The sequence below is a fragment of the Peromyscus leucopus genome, chromosome 7, assembly GCF_004664715.2.
Source record: "Peromyscus leucopus breed LL Stock chromosome 7, UCI_PerLeu_2.1, whole genome shotgun sequence".
Taxonomy (NCBI): Eukaryota; Metazoa; Chordata; class Mammalia; order Rodentia; family Cricetidae; genus Peromyscus; species Peromyscus leucopus.
Window position 1 is genome coordinate 117,752,875 of NC_051069.1, and position 26,123 is coordinate 117,778,997.

The 26,123-nt window shown below is 42.0% G+C and overlaps 1 protein-coding gene across 1 annotated transcript in view; it reads right to left on the reverse strand.

The window, feature by feature from the left end:
- Positions 1–26,123, reverse strand: part of Poln (DNA polymerase nu) — a 154,366-nt gene that overhangs the window by 44,355 nt on the left and 83,888 nt on the right. Inside the window, exons 16-18 of the mRNA XM_028870776.2 lie at positions 20,842–20,899; positions 19,827–19,904; positions 18,844–18,958 (exon numbers count right to left, since the gene is read on the reverse strand). Coding sequence (XP_028726609.1) covers positions 18,844–18,958; positions 19,827–19,904; positions 20,842–20,899 — 251 coding nt within the window. The remainder of the gene's footprint in view (positions 1–18,843; positions 18,959–19,826; positions 19,905–20,841; positions 20,900–26,123) is intronic.

Genomic DNA, 26,123 nt, shown 5'->3' on the forward strand with positions numbered 1-26,123 from the left:
GGATTCCAAATACAGGGTTAGGGAGATGGGTCGGTGGTTAAGAGCATTTAATGCTCTTGCACAGGACTGGAGTTCAGTTCCCAACACCTATATCAGGTGCTTCACAACCTTCTGTAACTCCAACTCCAGTGGCCTCCACAGGCACCTTCATTCACATGCACATGATCACGCACTCATGCACACGCACACCCATGCGTGTGTGCGTGCACACACACACACACACACACACATGCACATATACACCTGTGCATACATACATAATTTTTTTGTTTTTTAAGATTTATTTATTTATTTATTTATTTTTAGATTGATTTCTTTATTATGTATATATTCTGTCTGCACATATCCCTGCAGGCCAGAAGAGGACACCGGATCTCATTACAGATGGCTGTAAGCCACCATGTGGTTGTGATAGACCCATGATAGATCCCAGACCCAGGGTACTGCCTTCTTGGGTGGGCACCCCAAGAACCCAGACTCCAGTCCAGTTGATGCAAACAGCAAGAGGTTTATTGATGCGGCTGTACAGTTGGGCCACTCCTGTCCTGAGAGCAAGAGTCGTATCCTACTGCAGCCACATAGGTATTCTTAAAGGAAAAACCCACAAAAGCCACAAGATTACAATTCCCATACAATTTCGTTTCAATTGATTTATGTCTAGAGGCTAATTTCACAAGATCATGGTCTGATCACAGGGTGGGTACAGTCACATATGCATGCACATTCTTCCTGAAATCTCAAGGGGGGTATCAGAGTGGGAGTGAGTTACACAAAGGTTACAGTGGTCTTTCCTGGAACACTTGCAATTATCCCAGTCACAGTTGAGCGCATCTCTTAATAGAAATCTCTTTACATTGTTACATTGTGGCAGGGGTGATTGAGTAATGGTTGAGTCAGGTGGCCCTTGGAACTAGATTTTTAGTTCCTCATTTTCCTGGGGCTTGGGGGTGTAAGTCTGAAGGGTTAGGGTCTTTCAGTTGCTGGGAATTGAACTCAGGAACTTTGGAAGAGCAAGCAGTGATCTTAACCTCTGAGCCATCTCTCCAGCCCATATAATTTAAAATAATAAAAACAAATCATTTTTCTTTCTTGGTGCTGGAATTAAAGGCATGCACCACCACCACAGCCCAGTTCCACTACACTTTTTGAGACAGGGTTTCTTACCAACTTGATACTGGGCGAGAATGGCTGGCCAGTGAGTTCCACTGATTGTCTCTGTCTCTCCTGTGCTGAGATTACAGGCACCCCATTCACTGGCTGGTTTTTACATGGGTCCTGGGATTTTGAGTGCAAGTCCTCATCCAGCAAGCACTTCACTGACTGAGCCATTTCTCCCCACCCTAAACCAATTCTTTAATAGAAGAATCTGGAATATTAAACAATTCTGTTTAGGAGGATAAAGCTTAATAAAAAACAAAACAACAACAAAATGGTCCATGAAATGGAATCAATCCTGAGGAGTCCTTTGCTACAATTAATGAATACAGCAGAACTTTCTTCTGGAAGGACCTTGGAAATAATAATGTCTAACAATGCATATAGCAGGACACCAGCAGCATAAACTATGTATTAAGAGAACTATAGCCAGGCTGTGGTGGCACACGCCTTTAATCCCAGTACTTGGGAGGCAGAGGCAGGCAGACCACTGTAAGTTCGAGGCCAGCCTGGTCTACAAAGCAAGATCTTGTCTACAAGGCAAGATCTAGGACAGGCACCAAAACTACACAGAGAAACCCTGTCTCAAAAAAAAAGGAGGGGGGAGGGGGAGGGAACTATAATCAAAAGGATACAGTACAGCATATTTATTGATGTATATTTCAAGATAAATTTCCCTCCTGGGAAAAGCAACAAGACTTTCCCACTGAATGAACGAATGATACCTTTCTATTTCTGTCTTTAGTTTTGTCATTTTTTGCATCAAGTATTTTATTTTTGGGAGAGAATCTTGCTATGTAGCCTAGGCTAATCTCGAACTTGGAACTTGGGATCTTCCTGCCTCAGTTTCTAGAGTGCTGGGATTACAGAGGTATGCTACCACACCCAGCTTTCTTCAAGTATTTTGTAGTTTAAGGTTATTTTGTTAGGCGCATTCAAATTTAGGATTGTTGCATCTTCCTGATGAATCCATCTTTTACCATTCTGAAATGTCTTGTTTTGTCACTGGCAACAGTTTTCATTTTGTTTCTTTGACATGAATGTAGTACATTAGCTTTCTTATGTTTAGCACTTATTTTCAATTTATGCCTTGTCTTGTAATGAGTGCTACAATTGGGTATTGTCTTTTTATCTAGCCTGACAATTTCTGTTTGTTTCACATTTAAAAATTACAAAAAATATAAATATATGAAAATATATTACATGACCTTGAATTTCTGATTTTCCCAAAGTGATGGAATTACAGGGTTCCATAATCTGCCTGATTTTAGTTCTCTCTTTTAAAAACCGAATATAGATACACAAATTTGTTATTGCTGCTGTAGTTGGGATTCGTTGAATTTTTTTTTTTTTTTTTTTTGAGAGAGAGAAAGTCTCTTGTATCCCAACTTGGCCTCAAACTCACTACATAGCTGAAGATGACTGAACTGTTGATCTTCTTACCTTACTTCCTGAGTGCTGGGGTTATAGGAGTAAGCTACCATGCCTAGTTTACTGAGGACTGAACCCAGGGTTTTATGAATGCTAGGCAAGCGCTCTACCAACTAAGCTATATATCCATAGTGTGTGACTGTGGAATTCTTGTTCTACTAAGCTCTTATAGTCTGTGTGAGAAATAGAGACAAGGAGGGGTAAAGCAAAGGAAGAGAAGCATCATTCCATGAACAGAGCAATTATTTAGTTCTGGTGCAAATGATCACTGACCGAGAATGAATCTTCCTTCAGACCTGGCTGGGTAGGGCAATGCAGATTCCATAAGGTCAGTGGGGCAGAAAGTCTCCTCTGGGGCCCGAGTGCCTCTGCCTATCCAGCAGAAAAGGGACACTGGGCCAACAATACAGCAATCACAAGGTGTTAGGGGGAAGATTTCTTGAAAAAAGATAAAAACACATGTTTTTATTTTCTGGTGATATTAAATACTCTTCTATTCCCACATTTGGGTAGTAGGAGGCATAATAATATATTTATAATTACATGATACACATTACACATTTATTTGTGCCTTTTAATTGGAGTTTTCAGCTTACATTTAATATATATTAAAATATTAAATATATTTATATTTAATGTTTATTGATACTATTAAGTTTAATCTTTTCATTTTAGTATTTGGTTTTTATTTATTCTATCTGCATTTTGTTCTGTTCCTTTCTTGAATTATTTTGGGTGAACCATAAGGTTTTTAATACGTCATTTTACTTTGTCCATTAATATTTTAGCTGGCTTTCCTTACCTTAGAAAGTGAGATCTTCATCTTTAAGACCTTAGTGCCCACCTCTAAGACCCACTCCCATACTTCACGGCCACTGTAAGGCCGAATGCAGATAACTCACATGTGCTCCTCCAACCCCTTTTGCTTTTGGTGTTGTTATCTTTTACATCTACCTGTGCTCTTAAAAAAAGATATTGCAAAACCCAAATATTATATATAAACCACACTTAGAGCAACATAAAACATGCGAGACAAGTGATGTAAAGCAAAAATGAGCATGTTTCATCTTTGTTCATTCTAGTACTCGATTCTTTCCTGAAGACTCGGGGCTTTGTGTGATCTTGTTTCTCTTCAGCCCAAAGAACTTTAAGTCATCCAAGTAGTGAAGAAGTACTTAGACAAACTTTCAAAAGTTTGCAAGTCTGAAAATGTCTTTGTTTTGCTTTAATCTTCGTCATTTTCTAATAGAGAATCCCAGACTGTTTCAGCGCTCCTCCAATGCTAACCTCCTGTCTTCTGCCTCTGGTTTGGCTGTAATTACACTGTTGTTCCTTTGCCAACGTGTCTTCCCTTCTGTTGCTGGTTTTTAAGATTTTCTTTTCGTCTTCGGTTTTTACAAGTTTTACTTTAATAATGTGACCATTGTGTGACTTTCTTTGCATTATATATTTAGGATGTTTTAAAGCTTTTTGGATATGTAAATTATTATCATTAATCAATATTTGAGTGTTTCAGCCATGTTTATTATACTTTGCCTTCATTTTCTCCTCTCCTTATGGAAGTTGATCTATCTTATTTTATCCCATGTATGGGTTTTAGTGGTCCATGTGTTTACCTCTTTGTCTCTCCTTGTTTCTGTGTACTGGCATAGACTCATGGATTCTTTTCTAAGCAGCATTTTCTCCTCCTCTCTCTTCCCTTCTTCTTCTCTTCCCTCTTCTTTTTGAGATGGGAGTCTCACTATGTAGTCTTGGCTGGACTGGAATTCACTATACACACCAGGCTGGTTTTGAACTCAGAGATCCACCTGCTTCTGCCTCCCGAGTAATAGGATTAAAGGTGTGCGCCACCATGCTTGACCTAAGCTACCTTTTCTATTCTTGTTCTGATATGGTGTTCTTCACTTTAATAATCTCACCCCTTTCTACAGTGTTTATGTATCTCTTAAAGTTCTTCACATCTTAGCACTTTTCATCTACATACTTAGTTGGGTATTTTGTTTTTGTTTTTTGAGACAGACTATCACTATGTAGACCCACTGGCCTTGAACTCACAGAGATCCACCTGCCTCTGCTTCCTGAATGCTAGGATTAAAGTCATGCACCACCATGCCTGACATATTTTTTAGTATAATATAATATGTATTTTTTCAGAGCTGAGGACTGAACCCAGGGAGTTGAGGTAAATCCTCAACCCATTTTAATATAATATTTTATTAATTATTTAAGAATTTCATACAATGTATTTTGATCACATTCATTTCTTATTCTTCTCAGGTCTACCCTCCCACTTTTGTGGCCTCTTTAAAAAAAAAAAACACACCAAGTCCAATTTGTGCTGCCCATATACTCATGGGTGTTGGGCTGTCCAGTGGAGCATGGTCCAGCTCCCAGTGACCATACCTTTAAACAAAACTGACACCCCCCTACCCCCCACCATGCCTCCAGAGGCCATCAGCTTTGAAGAGCTTCACACATTGGCATCTTTAGTACAATTTTTAAGAATGCTCTTAAATAGCTTTATGTCTGGACTATTCATTTGGCTGACTTCTGCTGAATCTTTATTCTTTTGGTCACAGGGCACATTTCTTGTTTCCATTTATTTATTTATTTATTTATTTATTTATTTATTTATTTAGAGACAGGGGTTCTTTGTGTTGTTTTGGTACCTGTCACAGGGCACATTTCTTGTTTCCATTTATTTATTTATTTATTTATTTATTTATTTATTTATTTATTTATTTATAGACAGGGGTTCTCTGTGTTGTTTTGGTACCTGTCCTGGATCTTGCTCTGTAGACCAGGCTGGCCTCGATCCACCTGGCTCTGCCTCCTGAGTACTAGGATTAAAGACATGAGCCACCACCGCCTGGCACTTCCATTTATTTAAATTATTATACACTGTACATTTTACAGAAAATAACAGTGGGTACTGAAGCAACATTTACTTCCTATAAAAGACATACTATTCCTGTCAGGCTACAAAGTTGGGAGCAAAGTTAACTTGATCTGTGGTTAGGTTAGGTCTGGATTTGATTGCAATCATAGTTTGATGCAAATCACTACTAGTTTAAACTGCTTTGTGAGTGGGCCCCAAAACTGTCCTTCTATAGGGTCTAAAGCAAGAGAACTACACAGATAAAGGATTCCTTAGAGCTTCCCAGCTCAGCTGTCAGCTTTTCAGATCTTTCTCGTTTGGCAAACCAACTGCAAATTTCTGGGTGTCTAAAAAGTCACTTTGCCCTCTAGTTCTAGCCTGGCTTTCTGTATCTTGATTCAAGCGGGCTGGAACACTTGAAATGGGTAGAGATCCTCTCAGTTTTTCTGCCCTGCCCTAGTGTAGGGAGCCGCTATTCAAAGATGGCGCTGGCTTCCTGGTAGCCTAGCTGTAAACAACTCCATATTTGGCTATGATGCACGAGTATGGTAATTGGCCTTATGTCCTCAGCCTATCCCGTGGCTCCCCGTGCTAGCATTCTGGCGGGACCCAATCACAGTACGGCACGTTTGCCTGATTTCCTTTATAAGCAGCTGCAGTTTAGTCCTTGGGGCCCCTCACCTCCCGCTCTCCCTTAACCAAGAGGCGCTCCAATAAAGTGTGTTCTGAGAAGGATCCTCGCATGGTGGTCGTTCTTCCTCGCTGGCCGAGGAGCGCGCCGCAACTGGTGCCGAAACCCGGGACGGGAAGGAAACTTTGGACACCAGGTGAGGGGTCGAGGAGGATTCAGAACTCAGCACACGGAGCGGTGATGTCGGTGAGTTCTCCAGGAACGGTGACGTCGGTAAGTTCGCCAGGAATGGCGAGGACGTCGGTAAGTTCGCCAGGAACGGCGAGGACGTCGGTGAGTTCTCTAGGAACGGTGGTGACGTCGGTAAGTCGCCAGGAACTGCGATGACGTCGGTAAGTTCTCCAGGTATGCTGATGGTTGGGATAAATCCGTTTGTGCTTGCTTTTGTGTTCATTCCTATGACAATTGTTGTTCTTCTTTGCTGTTTTATATATGCATGTCTCAAGGAAGAACGCAATGTGGAAATCATTAGAAAGGGACGCAAGGCATTAATTAAGCACCAGGATAGTCTATCAGAATTAGACTTTAAAGGGGAGAACTTAAGTAGGCCTAAAAAGGCTGACAATGAATTGGATCCAGATGAGGAGGAAAATTTAGAGGAAGCTGCTGCTGAATATAAAAAAGAGAGATATGGGCGGCAGCGACCCACTCCTTATAATGTTTCTGCTGGGGTGAATGTGGAACCAACGGAGCCTTCGGGACCACATCCACCCTCAGCAACACCTTCGTGCCTGCAAACAGGTGGAGGTTGTCGTTTTATCAGGAGAGACACCTGGACACAGCTAGCGTCCGCGTTTCCAGTCTTTGAAGATCCGCAAACAAACAACAGATATCATGAACCTGTGCCTTACAAACAATTAAAAGACCTGGTAGAGGCTGCTCGAGCCTACGGAGTAACAGCCAGTTATACCTTAACATTATTGACTAGGCTCACTACTCAGGCCATGACTCCAACAGATTGGTTCAAAATAGCCAGAGCATGCTTAACTACAGGACAGTATCTGGACTTCAAATCTATAGTTACAGATAGAGCCCAGGTACAAGCTAGGATTAATCTTCAGAATAATCAACCACAGTGGACGGTTGACATGCTACTGGGTCAAGGACAATGGACCGTAAATCAGACGGCATATCCTATTGAAGTTTATCAGCAGATAAATGAGATTTATTCTAAAGCTTGGAAATCATTACCAAATAAAGGAGAAGTTTCAGGGAATTTGACTAAGATCATTCAGGGACCTAATGAACCTTTTTCAGATTTCGTAGCTAGAATGATGGAGGCGGCAGGAAAGATATTCGGAGATGTAGAAACAGCTATGCCTCTGGTTCAACAATTAGTATATGAGCAAAGCACTAAAGAATGTCGTAGAGCTATTACACCATGGAAAGGAAAGGGATTAGAAGCTTGGCTAAAAGCCTGCCGAGAAATTGGGGGACCGCTAAGTAATGCTGGCCTAGCGGCAGCAGTCCTTGCGGCCACACAAGCCGCACAAGGAAGAGAGAATGAAGGATGTTTTCACTGCGGGCAGAAGGGACACTTTAAGAGGCAATGCCCTAAGACTAGGGAACGCCTGTCCGCACCTCAGAGGCAGCCTGGCCTGTGTCCTAGATGCAAAAAGGGGAAATATTGGGTATATGAATGTAGGTCGGTCAAGGACATTAATGGTCGACCCATCCCTCAGTCTACTGACCAAGAGCCAAAAAACGGGGTGAGGGGCCCACGTCCCCAGGGCCCGAAAGTTTTTGGGGCAATACAGGATCTCAGCATGAGGCCCCCTCCTCAGCAAGGAGAGCAACCCCAGGCTCCGCAGGGTTGGACCTCCGTGCCGCCACCGGACTGGTACTGACTCACAAGATGGGAGTACAAGCAATTGAAACCGATATGTCCGGACCATTAGAAAAGGGAACTGTAGGAATAGTATTGGGACGGTCTTCCTCCACCATGAGAGGGTTGATTGTATTTCCTGGAGTTATGGATTCAGACTATACAGGAGTGATTAAAGTACTGTGCCATTCTCCCCACGGTATTATATCCATAGCTCCAGGAGATAGAATTGCTCAATTGCTTATCTTACCTTCCATGCATGAGCGATTTCCAGCTAAGGATAAAGAGAGGAGAGATGGTGGTTTTGGTTCCACAGGAATAGATTTGGCATGTTTATCCATGGATTTAGATCAAAGACCCATGCTGGAATTAGAGATAGAAGGAAAGGCATTCTCAGGACTATTGGATACAGGTGCAGACCGAAGTATTATCCAGTTCAAAGCCTGGCCTAAGCATTGGCCTTTACAGAGCTCCTCTCAAACATTGCAGGGACTAGGCTATGCTCATACTCCCTCCATCAGTGCAAAAGAGCTGATCTGGAGGACGGATAATCAGCAAGGAACCGTTCAACCTTTTGTAGTAGATATCCCCATTAATTTGTGGGGCAGAGATATTCAGCAACAATTACAATTAAGGTTAACTAATGATTATTCAGAGGCAAGCAAAAATATCTCTCGCACTCTTTACTCTCAATTTTTTAATCTTGGATGATGCTGGCGATTCAGCGGCTGACAGACACACTGTGGCACCTCCTTGTCAGGAGGAAAAAGTGATGTGGAAAGATGTGTTAAATAACAAATGGCATGGACCGGATCCCGTAATATCGAGATCCAGGGGGGCTGTTTGTGTTCTTCCACAGGACAAGGAGGATCCAATTTGGGTACCGAGTCGATTGACGAGAGTCATCAAGGATGCCTCCGTGGTTGAGCCTGCTGATGCTTCTGCTGAGCCTGCAGCCAGGGATGATGGAACAGAGATGGGGGATACTGTCTGTGTTCCCGAAGCCGATGCCGATACAACATAACGCAAAAGTCTTTCCCAGATACTTTACTCCCAATAGTGCAATTAATCTTCCCTTTTGTTGAATTTGGATATGGTATAAGCGACCTTAGGAGAAAACCATATCTTTCCCGAGAGAGGATCTTTATGTTTCCAGTTAGATCAGTCTGGGGATTGTATCCCCTGACTAAGGCTGGGTATGGATGGTTTAAGGGAGATAGAATTTAATTTTGGCATGCTGCCTTGGAGGATGCGTGTTTTGTCTGTGGTTGGTCTGCCGTTTGCGAGCACGTATAAAAAGGACAAGGGCATTATCACTCAAGCATTGGCCGCTTTGGAGTGTGGCTCCTCCCCTCAGATACCTAATATCCACACAGCCTTTGCACCCCCAGGACTGGTTAGTCCATTGCACTCCGGAAGGTGTGTGGACAATTAAGCACAGGATGCCAGGCTCGTGCACTGCACTTGAAGTGTAGGACATTTTCCTTCCTTCAAGGAGAGCAAGTCTAACTGCATATGGAGTCACATAGCCTTTGCACCCTTAGGACTGGTTAGTCCATTGCACACGGGAAGGTATGTGGACAATTGTCACACGCATAGCCTTTGCACCCCTGGGACTGGTTAGTCCATTGCACACGGGAAGGTATGCGGACAATTGTTATATGCATAGCCTTTGCACCCCAGGGACTGGTTGGTCCATTGCACTCGGGAAGGTATGCAGGCAATTATGCACAGTTAACTCATCCTCGATCGGTCAACACATCATGAGGTGGGGACCTGATCGGATGAAATACTTGTGCTGCAGAAATCAGACCTATACTCTCTCCTGCGGCTTAATTAATAAAGAGGGGGGAGATGTAGGGAGCCGCTATTCAAAGATGGCGCTGGCTTCCTGGTAGCCTAGCTGTAAACAACTCCATATTTGGCTATGATGCACGAGTATGGTAATTGGCCTTATGTCCTCAGCCTATCCCGTGGCTCCCCGTGCTAGCATTCTGGCGGGACCCAATCACAGTACGGCACGTTTGCCTGATTTCCTTTATAAGCAGCTGCAGTTTAGTCCTCGGGGCCCCTCACCTCCCGCTCTCCCTTAACCAAGAGGCGCTCCAATAAAGTGTGTTCTGAGAAGGATCCTCGCATGGTGGTCGTTCTTCCTCGCTGGCCGAGGAGCGCGCCGCACCCTAGCCCTTGGAAGCTGAGGTCCAGAATGCTTTTTGTTGATGTCATGCTAGGACACAAGTTAATTAAAAGTTTAGATGGTCTCTCTTCCCTCCTCCAGGGATTACAGACACTTTCCATGGACTCTTTAAAGGCTTATCACTTTTTGGAGTCCCATTTGATTAGAGTACTCTTGTTCATCCTTTTACTCTAAGGTGGTACCTATCTTTAAAAGTAAGATGTCTTTGTTTGTTTGTTTCCAAGACAGGGTTTCACTGTGTAGCCTCGAATGTCTTGGAACTTGCTCTGGATACCAGGCTGGCCTTGAATTCATAGAGATCTACCTGCCTCTGCCTCCCAAGTGCTGGGATTAAAGGTGTGTACATACAACTACTGCCCAGCTCTAAGATGTATTTCTTGTAGGCAGCAGATAGATGGATTTTGTTTCTTGATCTATTCAGTCATTGTCTTTTGATTGGAGAATTGAAGCAATTGATATTTAAAATTATTATTGAAATGTATTAGTTGTGTTCACTGTGTTGATTTGTGATGTTGTTCTTTGTGTGCTCAGTGGCACACTGTGTTTTAATAAACAGCTTTGTATTTCTTTCCACAGTCTCTCTTCTATGCTCACACAACTCTTCAGCCCCCAACACTGCTTCTTGTATTTTCCTTAGGTTTGGTTTGTTGGATATATTTTTTAGGCTGTTTATGTCATGGGGAATTTTTCTTTCTCCTTCAATCATGGAAGATAGTTTTGATGGATATATTATTTTAGGTTGGCTGTCATAGTCTTTTAGGACTTGGAGTTCATTGCTCTAGGCTTTTCTGAGTTTTAAAGTTTCCACTGAGAAATAAGCTGTTATTCTGATGGGTTTTCCTTTATATGTGACATCTTTTTTTTTCTCTTACAGTTTTTAAGACATTTTCTTTGTTATATATACTTAGTGTTTTAACTATGATATCCTGTGGGGATTTTCTTTTCTGGTCTTGTCTTTTTCATCGTTACTACATTCCAGCACTGGCTGGGGCCTCACAAGTGATCTCCATGATTTCTTGTAAAACCCATCTTTATGTGTAACTATTTGGCCTCCAAAGTTTTCCTAGGAAATTGTTATTACTTTGAAAAATGTTATTACATATTTTTGATTACTTGCTTTTTTGCTTGTTGCTTTTGGAATAACAAGAGCATTTATAGGTTGCAGGCATTTTTTAAGTGTATTTGATCTGCATTTTTACCATGTGCTATTCTGGTCTTCTGTTTAGAACATAAAAATCATTTCCACAGCAACTAATTATAGTATAAGTCACAAATGCCAGATTACTACTGCTGTGGAGGTTGGAAGCAACCCTCATGCAAATACTAAAAGCCTCTTATTTTGGAAGTTCTTCGCTGAACTATTACAAGCTAATAAAATGCAGAAAAGACATAATTTCCAATGCAGACATGAACTTTTCACATCAGCTTTATGTGTGATAAGCTTGACACAAATCTGAAGAGGATGATTTTCTGCCTCATATTAAACCCTGGCCAAAAAAATCAGTTGAACATATATCTGTGAGGGACTATTCTGGTATTTCATTCCTGTTCTGTTGATCTGTGTCTTCAGCCCTCTATAACATCACTGTCCCTTGATCACTGTATATTAACTCTTACCAGGTAGAGTTACTGTTTTAGCTGATCTAGCATTTCCCCCCATGCTTTCCACATACATTTTAGATAAGCTTCTCTATGTGTATAAACACACTACTTGGACTTTAAAAGAATTTCACGATCATCTCTATCTATCTATCTATCTATTTTCATATAAACACATGGATCTATTTAGCAGGACTGATATGTGTATACTGAGTTGCCCATACTACAGACACAGCATGTCTCTTGATATATTAGATCTTTGATTCTTTTCCTTAGCATTTTCTAACTTTAGGCATAAAATGTTTGCGACTAAATCATTAAGAACAGATACTACTTGACTTATAAATGGGTTTCATCCTGGCAAGCCCATTTAAAACTGAAAAATAATTTGGGTTGAAAAATGAACTTAATGCAGCTAAACTGCTGCACACCCTAGCTTAGCAGCACAGCACATGGCAGAATACTGCTGCTCCCTTTCACTGAAGGCCTGTCTGAGGACGGCATCTTACCACACTGCCTAGCACTAGCATAGAAAGTGATCGAACTCCAAACTCTGACATCTGCCTATATCTACATAGTTTTCACACCAGAGTAAAGAACATGTGTGGGTGTGTGTGTGGGGGGGGGGTTGCTGTCTCTCTAAATGATGTTGGTTTTAGTTTCACTTTCTACTTGTAAGTTTAAAAGAATGTGATACAATTTTTGTGTGTTGATTCTGAGTCTTGTGACTTTGCTGGACTCATATATTAGTTCTAGTGATACAACCAAACCTGCTTGTGTTATATTCTTTGGATAACAATCATGTTATCTGAAAATAGGGAAGTTTTGTTTCATCCTGTCCAATCTATCTGCTATTTCTTCACCCTTTCTTGCAGTTTTAATGAATTGTTATTCATTCCAGGGGAAAGAAAGTATTCTACCTTTCCCCATTAAATACCATTTAGCGCCAGGGGCTGGTGGTGGCATACACTTTTAATCCCAGCACTTGGGAGGCAGAGGCAGGTGAATCTCTGAGTTAAGAGGCCAGCATGGCTATTACAAATAATGCTGCTATGAACATAGTTGAGCATGTGTCCTTGTGGTATGATTGAGCATTCCTTGGGTATATGCCCAAGAGTGGTATAGCTGCCAGAACCTGGAAACAACCTAGATGCCCTTCAACTGAAGAATGGATAAATAAAATGTGGTACATATGCACAATGGAGTACTACTCAGCAGAGAAAAACAATGACATCATGAGGTTTGCAGGCAAATGGATGGAATTAGAAAAAATCATCTTGAGTGAGGTAACCCAGACTCACAAAGACAAACATGGTATGTACTCATTCCTAAGTGGATACTAGATGTAAAGCAAAGGATAACCAGACTGCAACTCACAACTCCAGGGAGGCTACCTAGTAAAGAGGACCCTAAGAAAGACACAGGGATCGCCCAACAACAGAGAAATGGATGAGATCTACATGAGCAAACTGGGGATGGGGGCGGGAGTAATGGAGGGCAAGGGTCGAGGAAAAGAGAGCTTAGGGGAGTGGGAGATCCCAGCTAGATCAGGAGCAGAGTGGGAGAAGGGAGAGGGAAATACCATGATGAATGAAGACCCCAGGAGAATAGGAAGAAGCAGAGTGCTAGAGGGGTCCCCAGAAATCCACAAAGATACCTCCACTGTAGACTACTGGCAATGGTCGAGAGAGTACCTGAGCTGACCTGCTCTGGTGATCGGATGGCTGAACACCCTGGTTGTCATGATAGAACTCTCATTCAGTGTCTGATGGAAGCGAAGGTAGAGATTCCACGGCCGAGCCCCAGGTGGAGTTATGGGAGTCCAATTAGCGAGAGAGAGAGGAGGGATTGTATGAGCGAGAGACATTGAGACCATGATTGAAAAAAGCACAGGGACAAATAGCCAAACTAGTTGAAATGCATGAACTGTGAACCAATGGCTGAGGAGCCCCCATGGAACTGGACCAGGTCCTCTGGATAAGTGAGGCAGTAGATTAGCTTGAACTGTTTGGGAGGCCCCCAGGCAGTGGAACCGGGACCTGTCCTTGGTGCATGGGCTGGCTTTTTTGGAGCCTGGGGCCTATGCTGGGACACTTTGCTCAGCCTTGGTGTAGGGAGGAGGGGACTGACCTGCCTCAGCTGAGTCTACCAGGCTGGGCTGACTCCCCAGGGGAGACCTTGCCTTGGAGGAGGTGGTAATGGGGGGTGGGTTGGGGGGAGGGCTGGGGGGTTGGAGGAGGGAGGACGGAGGAATCCGTGGCTGATATGTGAAATTAAGTTAATTATAAAATAAAAACATTTTTTTAAAAAAAGAGGCCAGTATGGTCTACAGAGTGAGTCCAAGGACAGCCAGGACTACACAGAGAAACTCTGTCTCAAAAAAACAAAACCAGCCAGGCAGTGGTGGCACACGCCTTTGATCCCAGCACTCGGGAGGCAGAGGCAGGCAGATAGATCTCTGAGTTTGAGGCCAGCCTGGTCTACAGAGAGAGATCCAGGCCAGGCACCAAAACTAAACAGAGAAACCCTGTCTTGAAAAACTAAAAACAAACAAACAAAAAAAAAAAAACAAAAAACAAACCAAACAACGCTCCCAAAACAAACAAACAAACAAAAAAACCCAAAATCAAAAAAACTAAACACCATTTAGCTTTTTATTTTTTTATTATTTTTTTAAAGATGTATTTATTATGTACACAGAAGAGGGTACCAGGTCTCATTACAGATGGTTGTGAGCCACCATGTGGTTGCTAGGAATTGAACTCAGGACCTCTGGAAGAACAGTCAGTGCTCTTAACCTCTGAGCCATCTCTCCAGCCCCATCCATTTAGCTTTTTAAAAATAAACAATTTTTAATTGAATTGAGATCGTTCCCTTCTATTTATAACTTGTTGAGGATTTTTATCATGAATGCTGAATTTAGTTGCAACATCTAACATGATTCTATTATTTTTACTCTTTAGCTTGATTTTATGACAAGTTACATTGATAGATTTTTGCAAGTTAAAACGATGTTTCACTGCTGGGGTAAATTTCTCTTGGACATAGTATATAATTTTTATACACTGTTGGATTTGAGCTTCTATTATTTTTTTCCTCTTATATTTTACAATAGCATTCAGTTCTACATATCAGCCACGGATTCCCTTGTTCTCCCCACTCCTGCCCCCTCCCCTTCCCTTAAGCCCCCCCCCATTCCCACCTCCTCCAGGGCAAAGCCTCCCCCAAGGACTGGGATCGACCTGGTAGACTCAGTTCAGGCAGGTCCAGTCCCCTCCTCCCAGACTGAGCCAAGCGTCCCTGCATAAGCCCCAGGTTTCAAACAGCCAGCTCATGCAATGGAGCTTCTATTATTTTTTGTGGAATTTTTTGCCTACATACCTCTAAATTCATGAGTAACATTAGTCTGCACTCTGCTCTGGTTTTAATTTCCTTTGTCTATACTGGTTTCACAGAATGAATTGAAAAGCAATCCACCTACTTATATTTTGTATAAACTGATATCAGTTCTCCTTTATAGACCTGGTTAATTCTCAGCAAAACTATCTAGGCATGGAGGTTTCTTTTTCAGGAGTTTTTAAGTTACAAATATAATTGTTTAATAGTTACAGGATAGTCAGGAACCAATTTCATTTTGGTTAGTTTCTAGTAGTTTGTGGCATTTAAGATACTGTCTCCTTGAGAATGAAGTTTCTTTTTAAGTGCCCTTGTACTCTGAGGAGGGAGCTGTGGAGAACAGAACATAGCATATGGGCAGAGTGGCTTTTCAGAGCTCTAGCCTCTTAAGTAGAGGACATCCACTTCTGAGACAGAGGCAAGCAGGCATCTGTGGGACATAAGTCTTTGGAGAGGCTGATGACCGGTGTCAAGAACATAGAGATTCAAATGGACTCAATCACTCCCACTGCATGGGTTTCTCCAGAGCTTAGGCTATGAGATTGAGAAGTGGCTGTAGGTATCACTCAGGGCTTAAAACAGCAACCAGAAGGCAAAGGCACCCTCATCCCAGAGAAGACAGCCACTAGGGCTGAGCAGAGGTGAGAGGGTCTAAGTGATGCTTCACTTACAGCCTGTGGCACCTAAGTGTCAAGAAGAGCTAGGCCTTGAAGCTCAGTGTGGTAAAGAGAAGAGACAAATGACATCACCATATGTGTGACAGGCACAGGACAGGGAGATGCTAGACAGCTGAGCATGGGAGTAGGCCAGGGAGGACCAAATGTGCATCTGGTGGCATTAAGATTAAGGGAGGTCCCATCTGAGAGAGGGCCTTGGCCAGGTTAGAGCCCACTTGTATTAAAGGACAGCATTGCAGAGGGTCAGGGTAAAGGTCAGGAGGCTGAGGAGGGCAGAGGATGGTGACAGAAAGAAAGTCCCTAGAAGGTGGCAGGTGACAGGCAAGACTCTGAGCTAATGCTTATAAGCTGGACTTGGCTCCTGATCACATCCTCTATGACGTAAAATCCCTCACTTCTAACCAGAATCTCTCTTATTTTACTTAGTAAGGATTATGTTTGTCTTAGTCACTGTTCTATTACTGTGCAGAGACACCATGACCAAGGCAACTCTTACAAAAAAAAAAAAGCATTTAATTGGGGCTTACAGTTTCAGAGGTTTAGTCCATTGTCATCATGGCAGGGAGCATAGCAGGCATGGTGTTGGAGAAGTAGTTGAAAGCTACATCCTGATCTATAGGGAGAGGGGAGGGGGGAGAGAGAGAGAGAGAGAGAGACAGAGAGAGAGAGACACAGAGAGAGACAGAGAGAGAGACAGAGACAGAGACACAGAGAGACAGACAGAGACAGAGACAGAGACTATACCTGGTATGAGTTTTTGAAACCTCAAAGCCCACCCCCAGTGACACACTTCCTCCAACAAGGCCATACTCCTAAGTTGTAGCATGAATCTTAAAAAAGTTCTTATTAATAAAATCAAACCTGAGGCCAGTTATTGGGGTGAACGCTGGAAGATCAGAGAGACAGAACAAGCCACAGCTACCTCACCTAGCCAACTTCTCAGCTGATCTTGTTTCCTCAGACTGGAAGCCTCTGTGTCCTCATATCCGAATTCTCTCAGCTGAACTGTGCTGCTCAAAGCTTAAAAGCTTAACTAGCCAAATGCTTAGCCAGCCAAATGCTTCTAGTTTCTGGTCTTCACACCTTATATACCTTTCTGCTTTCTACCACCACTCCCTGGGATTAAAGGCTTGCTTTCTGGGATTAAAGACGTGAGTCACCATGCTTGGATGAATCCTTGAACAGATGGATTTCTGCCTCTGGAATGTAGGATTAAAGGCATGTGCTACCACTGCCTAACTTCTATGTTTAATATTGTGGCTGTTCTGTCTCTGACCCCAGATAAGTTTATTAGGGTGCACAATATTTTGGGGAACACAATGCCACCACACTAAGTGACTAAATATTCAAATATATGAGACTATAGGGGCCATTCTTACTCAAACCACCACACTGTTATTCCTTGTATCTGCCAATTTCCCTGCTGCCCCATCAAACACAATTTCCACGGTTACTCACTCTCAAGTTCAACTTAGCATACAGTAGCACTGTATTCTTACCCTCAACCCTAGCTCTGTTACATAAAACATTTCCTGACTTTTATTACTTAAATAAGAGTATGTGGTCCTGGTATTCTGGTGAATGCATAGGGTAGCCTAGACTCTGCACTCTCCACTTACCCCACACTTATTGAGCAGATGCTCTGCAAGACCCAGACCTTAGTAGGATGCAGCAGGGAACAGAACTGGTGCTACATTACATATGTGCATTAGGCATTAGGAGCAACTGAGCTGGGGAAAGTCAGGTTGGCGTGTCAAAGAGGGCTCTTGAAGTCATGAGTGCAGGGCATGCTTTGATGAAGTTGGGGAAGGGCCTTCCCGAGTACAAAGTAGAGGCTTGAGCAAAGTAGATACCAGTGTGCTGAGGACTAGCCAGAGAAGACCAGTAAGTGGGCCATAGCAGCCGGTGCCTAATCTGGAGGTGTACAGTCCTGACCCCATAATGGTCACATGCCAGGGAGACTGACAACAGAAATGAGTACTTAAGAGGCAAGTGCAGGGCCTTGTGAGGCCAGGGACACCCTTTCTGGAAGCTCCTGACAGAAGCAGTTGACAGGTGAGATGAAGGTGAGGGAAAAGGAGGAAGTCACAGGGAGCAGTTTGATGGAAGAGGCTTAAGGAGGGAAGTTAGCACCTGTGGCTGCAGAGAGGGGATAGGACAGCTGAGGCAGGGGTCTCCTACCAGCAGCTACCCTGTTCCTTCTCTTCCTTATAGCAGAATCCTGACTCTCTGCTGCAGTGACATATCTGTTTATGTGAGCCTCTCTCATGACCCAAGCCAGTTACGGTCTCTAGTTTTTCCTCATCAGAGCAGGGCCAGTTGACCTCCTTTAACTGGACAGCACTATTCTGCTTGGAAAGTGAGGTATCACAGATGATTGCAGTGAGTTCCATGGAACACCCTGTTACTCCAGATCAGAGGGATATGTGAGGTCAGATCCCTGCACCTGCTCTGTCCACCTGCCTAGCAGCTAGCTAGCTGGTCTTCCACTGGGAGGAAGAAAAGTTAGTGCCCAAGAATGGTGATTCAGAAAAATAGGTAGACTCCAAAGGCAGAGAGGGACACCTCAACAAAACCTGAAGTCACTGGCTACTGGAATTCCAACACAGTGACACACAGAGTTGGGGGCTGCCACCTGAGGCCCATATGTTCCTGCCCTCTGAATGGCAGAGGGCAGGCAGGCACAGAGAGGACACTGGCCTTCTAATAGGAATCCTACAGATCACACATCCATCACCTGAGCTCCTTCTCCTGTGACTCGCACTTACTATATTTTCATTCCCTTTACACTTGTTTTTAGTGGGACAGGCCATCAGTTCTTTCATAATTAGGAAGCTTTTGGCATCTTAGTCATATACTCTTCTTTTCAAAACGATTAACTACTAGAGAAAAACTTAACTTCTTTCTCATGAAAATAGCTTTGGAATAACTTCAGACTTTAAAATCATGTCAGCATTCCTGCAGATCTGATAACACTGTTCTCTGTTATCTTACCACTGTGAAGTCAGGGTAGAAAATACATCATCTCTTTCAGATTCCTGGAATAACTTCAAAAGCTCTGGATCCCCAGATAAATGTGCAAGAATGCGCAATTCAATCTGTGAAAAGTCTGTGAGACAGAGTTCTCAGTCAATTTTGAATTCACCCATGGTACCCTTATCATTGATTCACCCCAAGCCACTCTCAGACTGCACCCCCATGAGGCTCAAGGTCAACACACCTCTTCCCATCTGCCAGACTCCCTTAGCCTTTGGACTATTGGCTCTTTTCTATGCCAGCAATTCTATAGACCTGTTCTCCCTCTTGCAAGGTCAGCAAAGGGATGGGCAGTGTTCATTCATTAACTACATCCATCACAATTTTATGAAGGGCCTCCTGTGTGCCAGGATCCCTCTGGGATGTGTTAATAAACAATATAGACACAGAACCCTTCTTCCATGGAACTTACATTCTAGGAGACATTCTGAGTAAAGCATCTGGTATGTCAGAGGGAGAGAAATAAAAATATTGGATCAAGATATGGTTTGGTAGAGAGTAGTGTGTATGAGGGAAGCTGGTGACGTGGGGTGGTCAGCTCCCCCGCTTCTAGTCCTCAAGAAAATTACAATGAACAAGACAGAAGAGGAAAAAAGAGAGGGCTGTAGGGGCTTGAAGTACAGGGGCACAGTGGCTAGCAGGGCTGCTTGAGTCAGCAAGGGGAGGGAATAGGGGGAGGGCAAAGGAGGAGGAAGCACACTGAATGAGCTATGCCAGCAAAATGAGGGGACCCTGAAGCCAAAGACCTGCTATTATTTAAAGTGTATAAGAAATAAGAAAATTTTGCTTCATATAATTGTTTGCTTTAGCATTTATTTGCAAGAATGAGTTCTATATGCATCTTTGCATTATTTAGTTGGTAAATATTTAACTGCATGAAAATGCACAAAATGAGCTATAGTGACAATGGCATCCATCCCTCCACCATCCTACACATGTACCTGCTGCCAGGAAGGTGTGGCCTTCAGACGAAACAAATAGGGTTCTTGGGGAGATGGTGACAGTCTCCTCTTCTTTACCTGAATTGTCATTTCAAAAGGATGTGGTGAGTTTCACTGTCAACTGACTCACAGCAATTCTTCATACAAAGTTATTTTAATATCATACACAAATAAAAGTCTAGCTTTTTAATTTTGTGACTACGTCTATTAATACAATTACAAAATAAATAGCACTGGAATATAATAAAAATTTCTGTTCTGTCTAGAGTTATGATGAAGAAAGTCAGACACTGATACCCAAACCACTCAAGGAAAGCACTGGAGAGAGCGCCTCACTAACTGGAAGATCTATGCAGAGACCATGCAGAGACATGGTTCCCACTGGAGACGCCACAGAAGGGCAGCTGAGACACACACAGGTGCTGTGGTTTCCTCTTGTTCCTGCTCAAGGTGACTGTGTATTAGAAAGGAGCGCTCTTGGCTTTGGTGGTATTATTGTGCCTCCTTGTTCAATGCCCACAGCAAAGCAGCAGAACTGACATGGTCATGGGTTATTGGGAGTGGACATCCTAGCACTCTTTACCAAATAAGAATTTTTCCTTTTTAAGAAATATGACCATCAGCATTACAGTGGGATAGCTCAAAGGAAAGAAGATTTTTCATATGCTTTTATAAACACTTCCAGAGAACTTTAGATTTTATTAAAAGCCAGTGCTTTTGTGTGTGCTTTTGTTTGTTCTTTATTGGGAAGTTGGTGGGGGAAGGATGGTGGGAAGGGAGATATTTTCCTGGTATAATTACCATCTATTTTAATGTGTAAAACTGCTAAAAGGGAGGTACTATATCACTTCAGCTGCTTTTTATTTTTTCAATGTAGGTTTAAATACTGGTCATGCGAACACAGAGGAACACTTCAGGAAAGTATAGTAGTGACATTGTAAGAAAGTAATATAAAAACTTCTTGGTTTTAAGAAATGCTCCAAAGATTTTAGCAAGAGAGGAAGCAATGTGTTACCTTTAAAATCCCGAGGCTTAGAAATCTGAATTGGATGCTTGGAGATACCTTGGATATTCTGTTAATAAGACAATAGCTTTAGTTGAAATATATACTCCTAACTTAATCTGTACCATTCAAGAGTATTTAAAATACATAGTATTTTATTAAATATATAATGCCAATATGCCATGCCTAAGCATATTAGCATATAATACAAATGCCTAATGTGAAAGTTTCAATGGAGACACCACTAATCACAATTTGCAAGTGTGAGAACATCTTTGACTCTGGCCTGTGTGAGCCTGTAATACATACAGTGACTTGACAGTAGCCCAAATTATGAACCTTCTTAATTTTAAAAGTCCATGTAATATGCTAAAGGTAGATTTCCAGGAAATCTGTACATTATATTTTAATTTAAAATCACTCTTTAAGCTGGGATGTAGCACTTAATGATCATGTACAAGGCCCAAGGTTTCATCTTTTGTACTCCCTAAAAGCACAAGAAAACAAAAATCCCCACGACACTTTAAAATGAAACTTCTGGTCTCAGCTTTGTGCAGGCCCTCCCCTGCTCCTGGTGCTTGGTACCGGCCTTGGCCTTAGCTTATGGCTAACAGTGGTGGTATCACTTATAAGCCCTCAAGGGATTTTCTTGAGTGCCTTGGCTTTCCACCTTTACCAGGTAATGACAGTAGATGAGGATGATAATAATAATAATAATAGATAACAGCCATATTCCATCCTGTTTCTACTGTCATTGCACCTTCCTATGCTTGGCAGTACAGTGAACAACAGGCTACTTTGTCTGGTAGTGGAGTTTTCTGGGTACTCGTTGATCTTGACCCACTGACTAGGTATGATGAATTATACTGTGCCAGATGTTTTGCAGGTGACCCTTTTAGGTCTCACAGAAACACAAAAGGTATGAGGCAAGTATTTCATCTTCCTTGCACATATGAACTCACAACAGTTGTGGTTACCTGCACAAGACCTGCATGAGATCAAGCCAGTTAAAATTCCAGCTTGAGCTGGGGGGCAGCGGCATACTCCTTTAATCCCAGCACCGAGGAGGCAGAGGCAGGTGAATCTCTGTGAGTCTGAGGCCAGCCTTATTTACAGAGCTAGTTCTAGGACAGCCAAGGCTACCAAAGAAATACTGTTTTGAAAAACAAAACAAAACAAAACCCAGCTTGGCAGAGAAACTGAGACCTGCACAAGATCAAACCAGTTAAAATTTCTAACATCGATAGGGTAGAGGCCACTAAAGCCTCACCTCTCGCTGGCAGTTGATGGCTGATGGGGAGGAGAGAGTCATTTCTCTTTGTGGGTAAAGTGGCCATTGGTAGGTTACTTATGCCCCAGTGGATAACCACATATCCACGAACATTTCAGCATCACAAATTGGAATCAGTAGGTTAAAAATAAAATTAAAAAGAGACATAAAATTGGAAGATATTGGGAGGTCCTAGGGGATTTTGGATTGGTGAAGTGGGGTGTGGATATGATTAACATATTTTATGTACATGCATGAATTTTTCAAAGAATAAACAAAAAAAGATTACTTACTCACTTGATTAAGATAACATTTGATTTAAGGTAATGCAAAGAAAAGCTTATATTGGAATTTTGCTTGTAAATCACATAGACACAAAATATAAACTACTGAAATAAACCTACAAAACAAACAGAAAAGCACCCTGGCACTAAAAGGTATTTCCAGAACAGAAAGAAGAGTGAGAAGCTTTTCATATGGAATCAGTGACACCCTGTTACTAAAACCAGGCAGCAGAAGGAAGAAAATGCTAACCAGCATTCTTAAACATAGGCACAATAATTCTTAACAAATTATTAATAAACCAAATCCAGTAACATAGAAAAAGGATTATATATCATGAACAAGAGAGAATTGTCTTAGGAATGCAAGGTTTGTTTAAAAATCCAAAACAGGGGTTGGGGATTTAGCTCAGTGGTAGAGCACTTGCTTAGTAAGCACAAGGTCCTGGGTTCGGTCCTCAGTTCCAGAAAGAAAAAAAAAGACAAAAAAAAAAAAATCCAAAACAATTAATACATAGCATTCATGGGATAAAGGGCTTTAAAAACAGTAACATCATAATAGAGCAGAAAAGAGCAATGACAAAATCCAACATGCATTCAGACTAACTATGTACCATATAGACACTGAAATTCTAAACTAACTAGGAAATGGGGATTGTTTTTCAACACAGTAAATAGCAGGTACAAAGCTTACTCATTCTGAGTAATTTCACTGTCTAAAGCTGTATAAAATAGGCCTGTGTTCCCCCTCTAGCAGAGTCAGTCCAGCATCAAGCCAAACTGCAGTTAACACACACAGCTGACAGCTCCTGGAAAGCACTCTATGGTTGGGACCAACTAGCAAATAGGTGCTCAGGTTCTAACATTATGTCCTACAGAACACAGCATGGTCGCTTTAATGACAGATGTTTTACCAAAATAAAGGGAATACATGAGTTTTCTTTCTTTTTCTCTTTCTTTCTTTCTCTCTCTCTCCCTCTCTCTCTCTCTCTCTCTCTCTCTCTCTCTCTCTCTCTCTCTCTCTTTCTTTCTTTTTTTCGAGACAGGGTTTCTCTGTGTAGTTTTGGAGCCTATCCCAGAACTCACTCTGTAGCCCAGGCTGGCCTTGAACTTATGGAGATCTGCCTGGCTCTGCCTCCCAAGTGCTGGGATTAAAGGCGTGCGCCACCACCGCCCAGCGCTTATGAGTTTTCTATTAATCCTGAGAAAGTAAGAAGTTTAGTTTATTGTGCTTAGATGAATTACAAAGGAAGATTTTGTTTTTATTTACAATATATCAAATAATAGTATGATAGAAATTCAACAATTTTGATAAAATATTCAACAAATATTTAATTTACATAGTGCATTTTAACCATCCCAGGAAAAGTTAAAATATACATTTTGTCTTTTGGTCACGTGGAAAATTGTTATCCTGAGAAGGAACTTCATTTCTGTCCTGGAAGACAAGACTTTAGCTTTTCCTCTTCCACTACTGCTGATAGCTACTAGGATGACTTAAGCGGCACCTTCTTTCTTGATACCTTGCGATGGATACTCTGTCCAATATGACTTGTTGAGGCATGAATGGGAGTGAGGGATCCACTTTAGCAGAGGACTTCAGTCAGTAATCAGTGCCTTTAGAGCTGACAGGGCAGGAGCAGTCACAACAGTGTCAGCTACGGGCACAAGCCAGAGAAATGCTGTGCCCTACAATCAATGCTAGAGGAATAGAAAATCGCTGAACAAGAAAAAGCATTTCAACCAGAAAGGCTTCTATGAAGTGTCCCCAATATGTCTACAGAGCAAAGCTAGTAAAACTAAATAAATCAACTCCGAAAAACATGTATTTTTTTTCTAAAGACCAGAAACATCCATGGAAGTGTCTATTGTGTGGAGTGGCTTTTAAAGAAAAATAAACGTTTTGTTTTTAGAGCAAAGTTGTAAAGACAGAAGAGTTGTCGCATGTCCCCATCCAGTTTCACCCAGTGAGCATCTTGAAGTTTGCCACAACTAAACTGACTGGGGGCATTACCATCCTCTAAGCTCTGTGCTTTGTTCTCACTGCATTTTTAAAACACAATCTCTTTCATATATGACAATAAGTCATCATGTCTCCTTAGGGTCCTCCTGGCTGTCAGTTTCTCCTCATGTTTTACAATTTTGAGGAGGGCTGGTTAGGTAGGAAACCCCACCCTCTAAAAGGCTGGGATTGTCTAGTATTTTCTTCATGGTAGCAGTGGAATTGTGTTCTTAGGAAGATTGTCATAGAAGTGAGACATCATCCTTGCCCTGTGGTGTCAGGACACAGGCTGTTCACAGGACCTTGCTGTTGGCACTGATCTCCACACTGAATGAGGCAGTATTCTAGGCCTCTCTTTATAAAATTGCTCTTGAATTTTCTTCTTGTCTATACTATACACATGGAAAGTAGGTCACTAAGCAGAGTGCACAGTTAAGGCAATCACACTGTGTTAGTTACTTCTGTGTCACTGTGACCACAAAACCTGATTAAAAAATTTATAGGAGAAAAGATTTATTTTAGCTCCCAATCTCAGAGGGTTCATTGCATCATGACATGTTGGCAGGGGCATGGTGGAGCTCAACAGTTTCCAGCATGGTTGGCCAGGAGCTGAGAAAAGGGGATGCCAACACTTGGCTGTTGTTCAGTCATTTCCCCTTTTATTCTGCCTAGGCCTCCAGTCGATGACCTGTGTTATCGACAGGGTGGGTTCCCACAGTTAATCTCATGATTTTTCTGGAGAAAGACCATGTCCTCACCACATCACATCAGCTCTCCACCAACAGGACTCATCACTGCTATGAACTTAGGTATTTTCTATTCAGGCGGGTCTCCATATGCAGCCAAGCTGGTTCAACTCTCCATCTTTCTATCTTTGCCTCCCAAATGCTAGAGATACAGGCACCTGTCAGCACAACTGATTCAGTCACTTTTTTTTTAAATTTTAAGCTCTCTTATTTTAGTCTATGTGTATGGGTGTTTTGCCTGTCTGTATGTGCCAGTGGAGGTTGGAAGAGATTGTCAGATTCCCAAGTTACACATAGTTATGCATAATTGTGAGCCACCATGTGGGTGCTGGGAACTGAACCTGGGTCTTCTGCAAGAACAGCAAGTGCTCTGAGCCAGTTCCTCATTCATGTCTTTTTATGGTTTAAAGACTGTTCCTTTTTATCAGTGAAAAGTATTTCTCTGTAGGGATACAACATAGCTTATTAATCCATTGAAGGAAATCTTGGTTGCTTCCATGTTTTAGCAATAATTAATAAATTTGCCATCATATTTATTTATGCAAGGATTTTGTATAGACATAAATTTTCAAGTAAATTTGATAGACTTTGGAGTTTAATGGCTGGATAATACGGTATTTGGTTTGTATGAACCTGCTGAACTTGGGCTTATACATTGGCTCAGCAAATAAAGGTGTTTGCCACCAAGTCTGATAACCTGAGCCCCATCTCCTAGGGCTACATGACAGAAGAAGAGAATCAATGTGCTATGGTACGTGCATATACTTATAAAGAAATCTAGTAACATTTTAAAAGTAAATCTTTCCTCCTTGAAATCAATTATCACATGTGTTTTGACAGTGATGACTAAGATGAAGTGAATGTACATTTCAATTAAAGAACTAATACTAACACATTATTATTAAAGTTCAGACTTTACTGCCAAACTTCAGAAGCAACAGGATTTTTCATTAAATTTTTAATTTTAATTTCATTAAAAAATTAAAAATATTTCA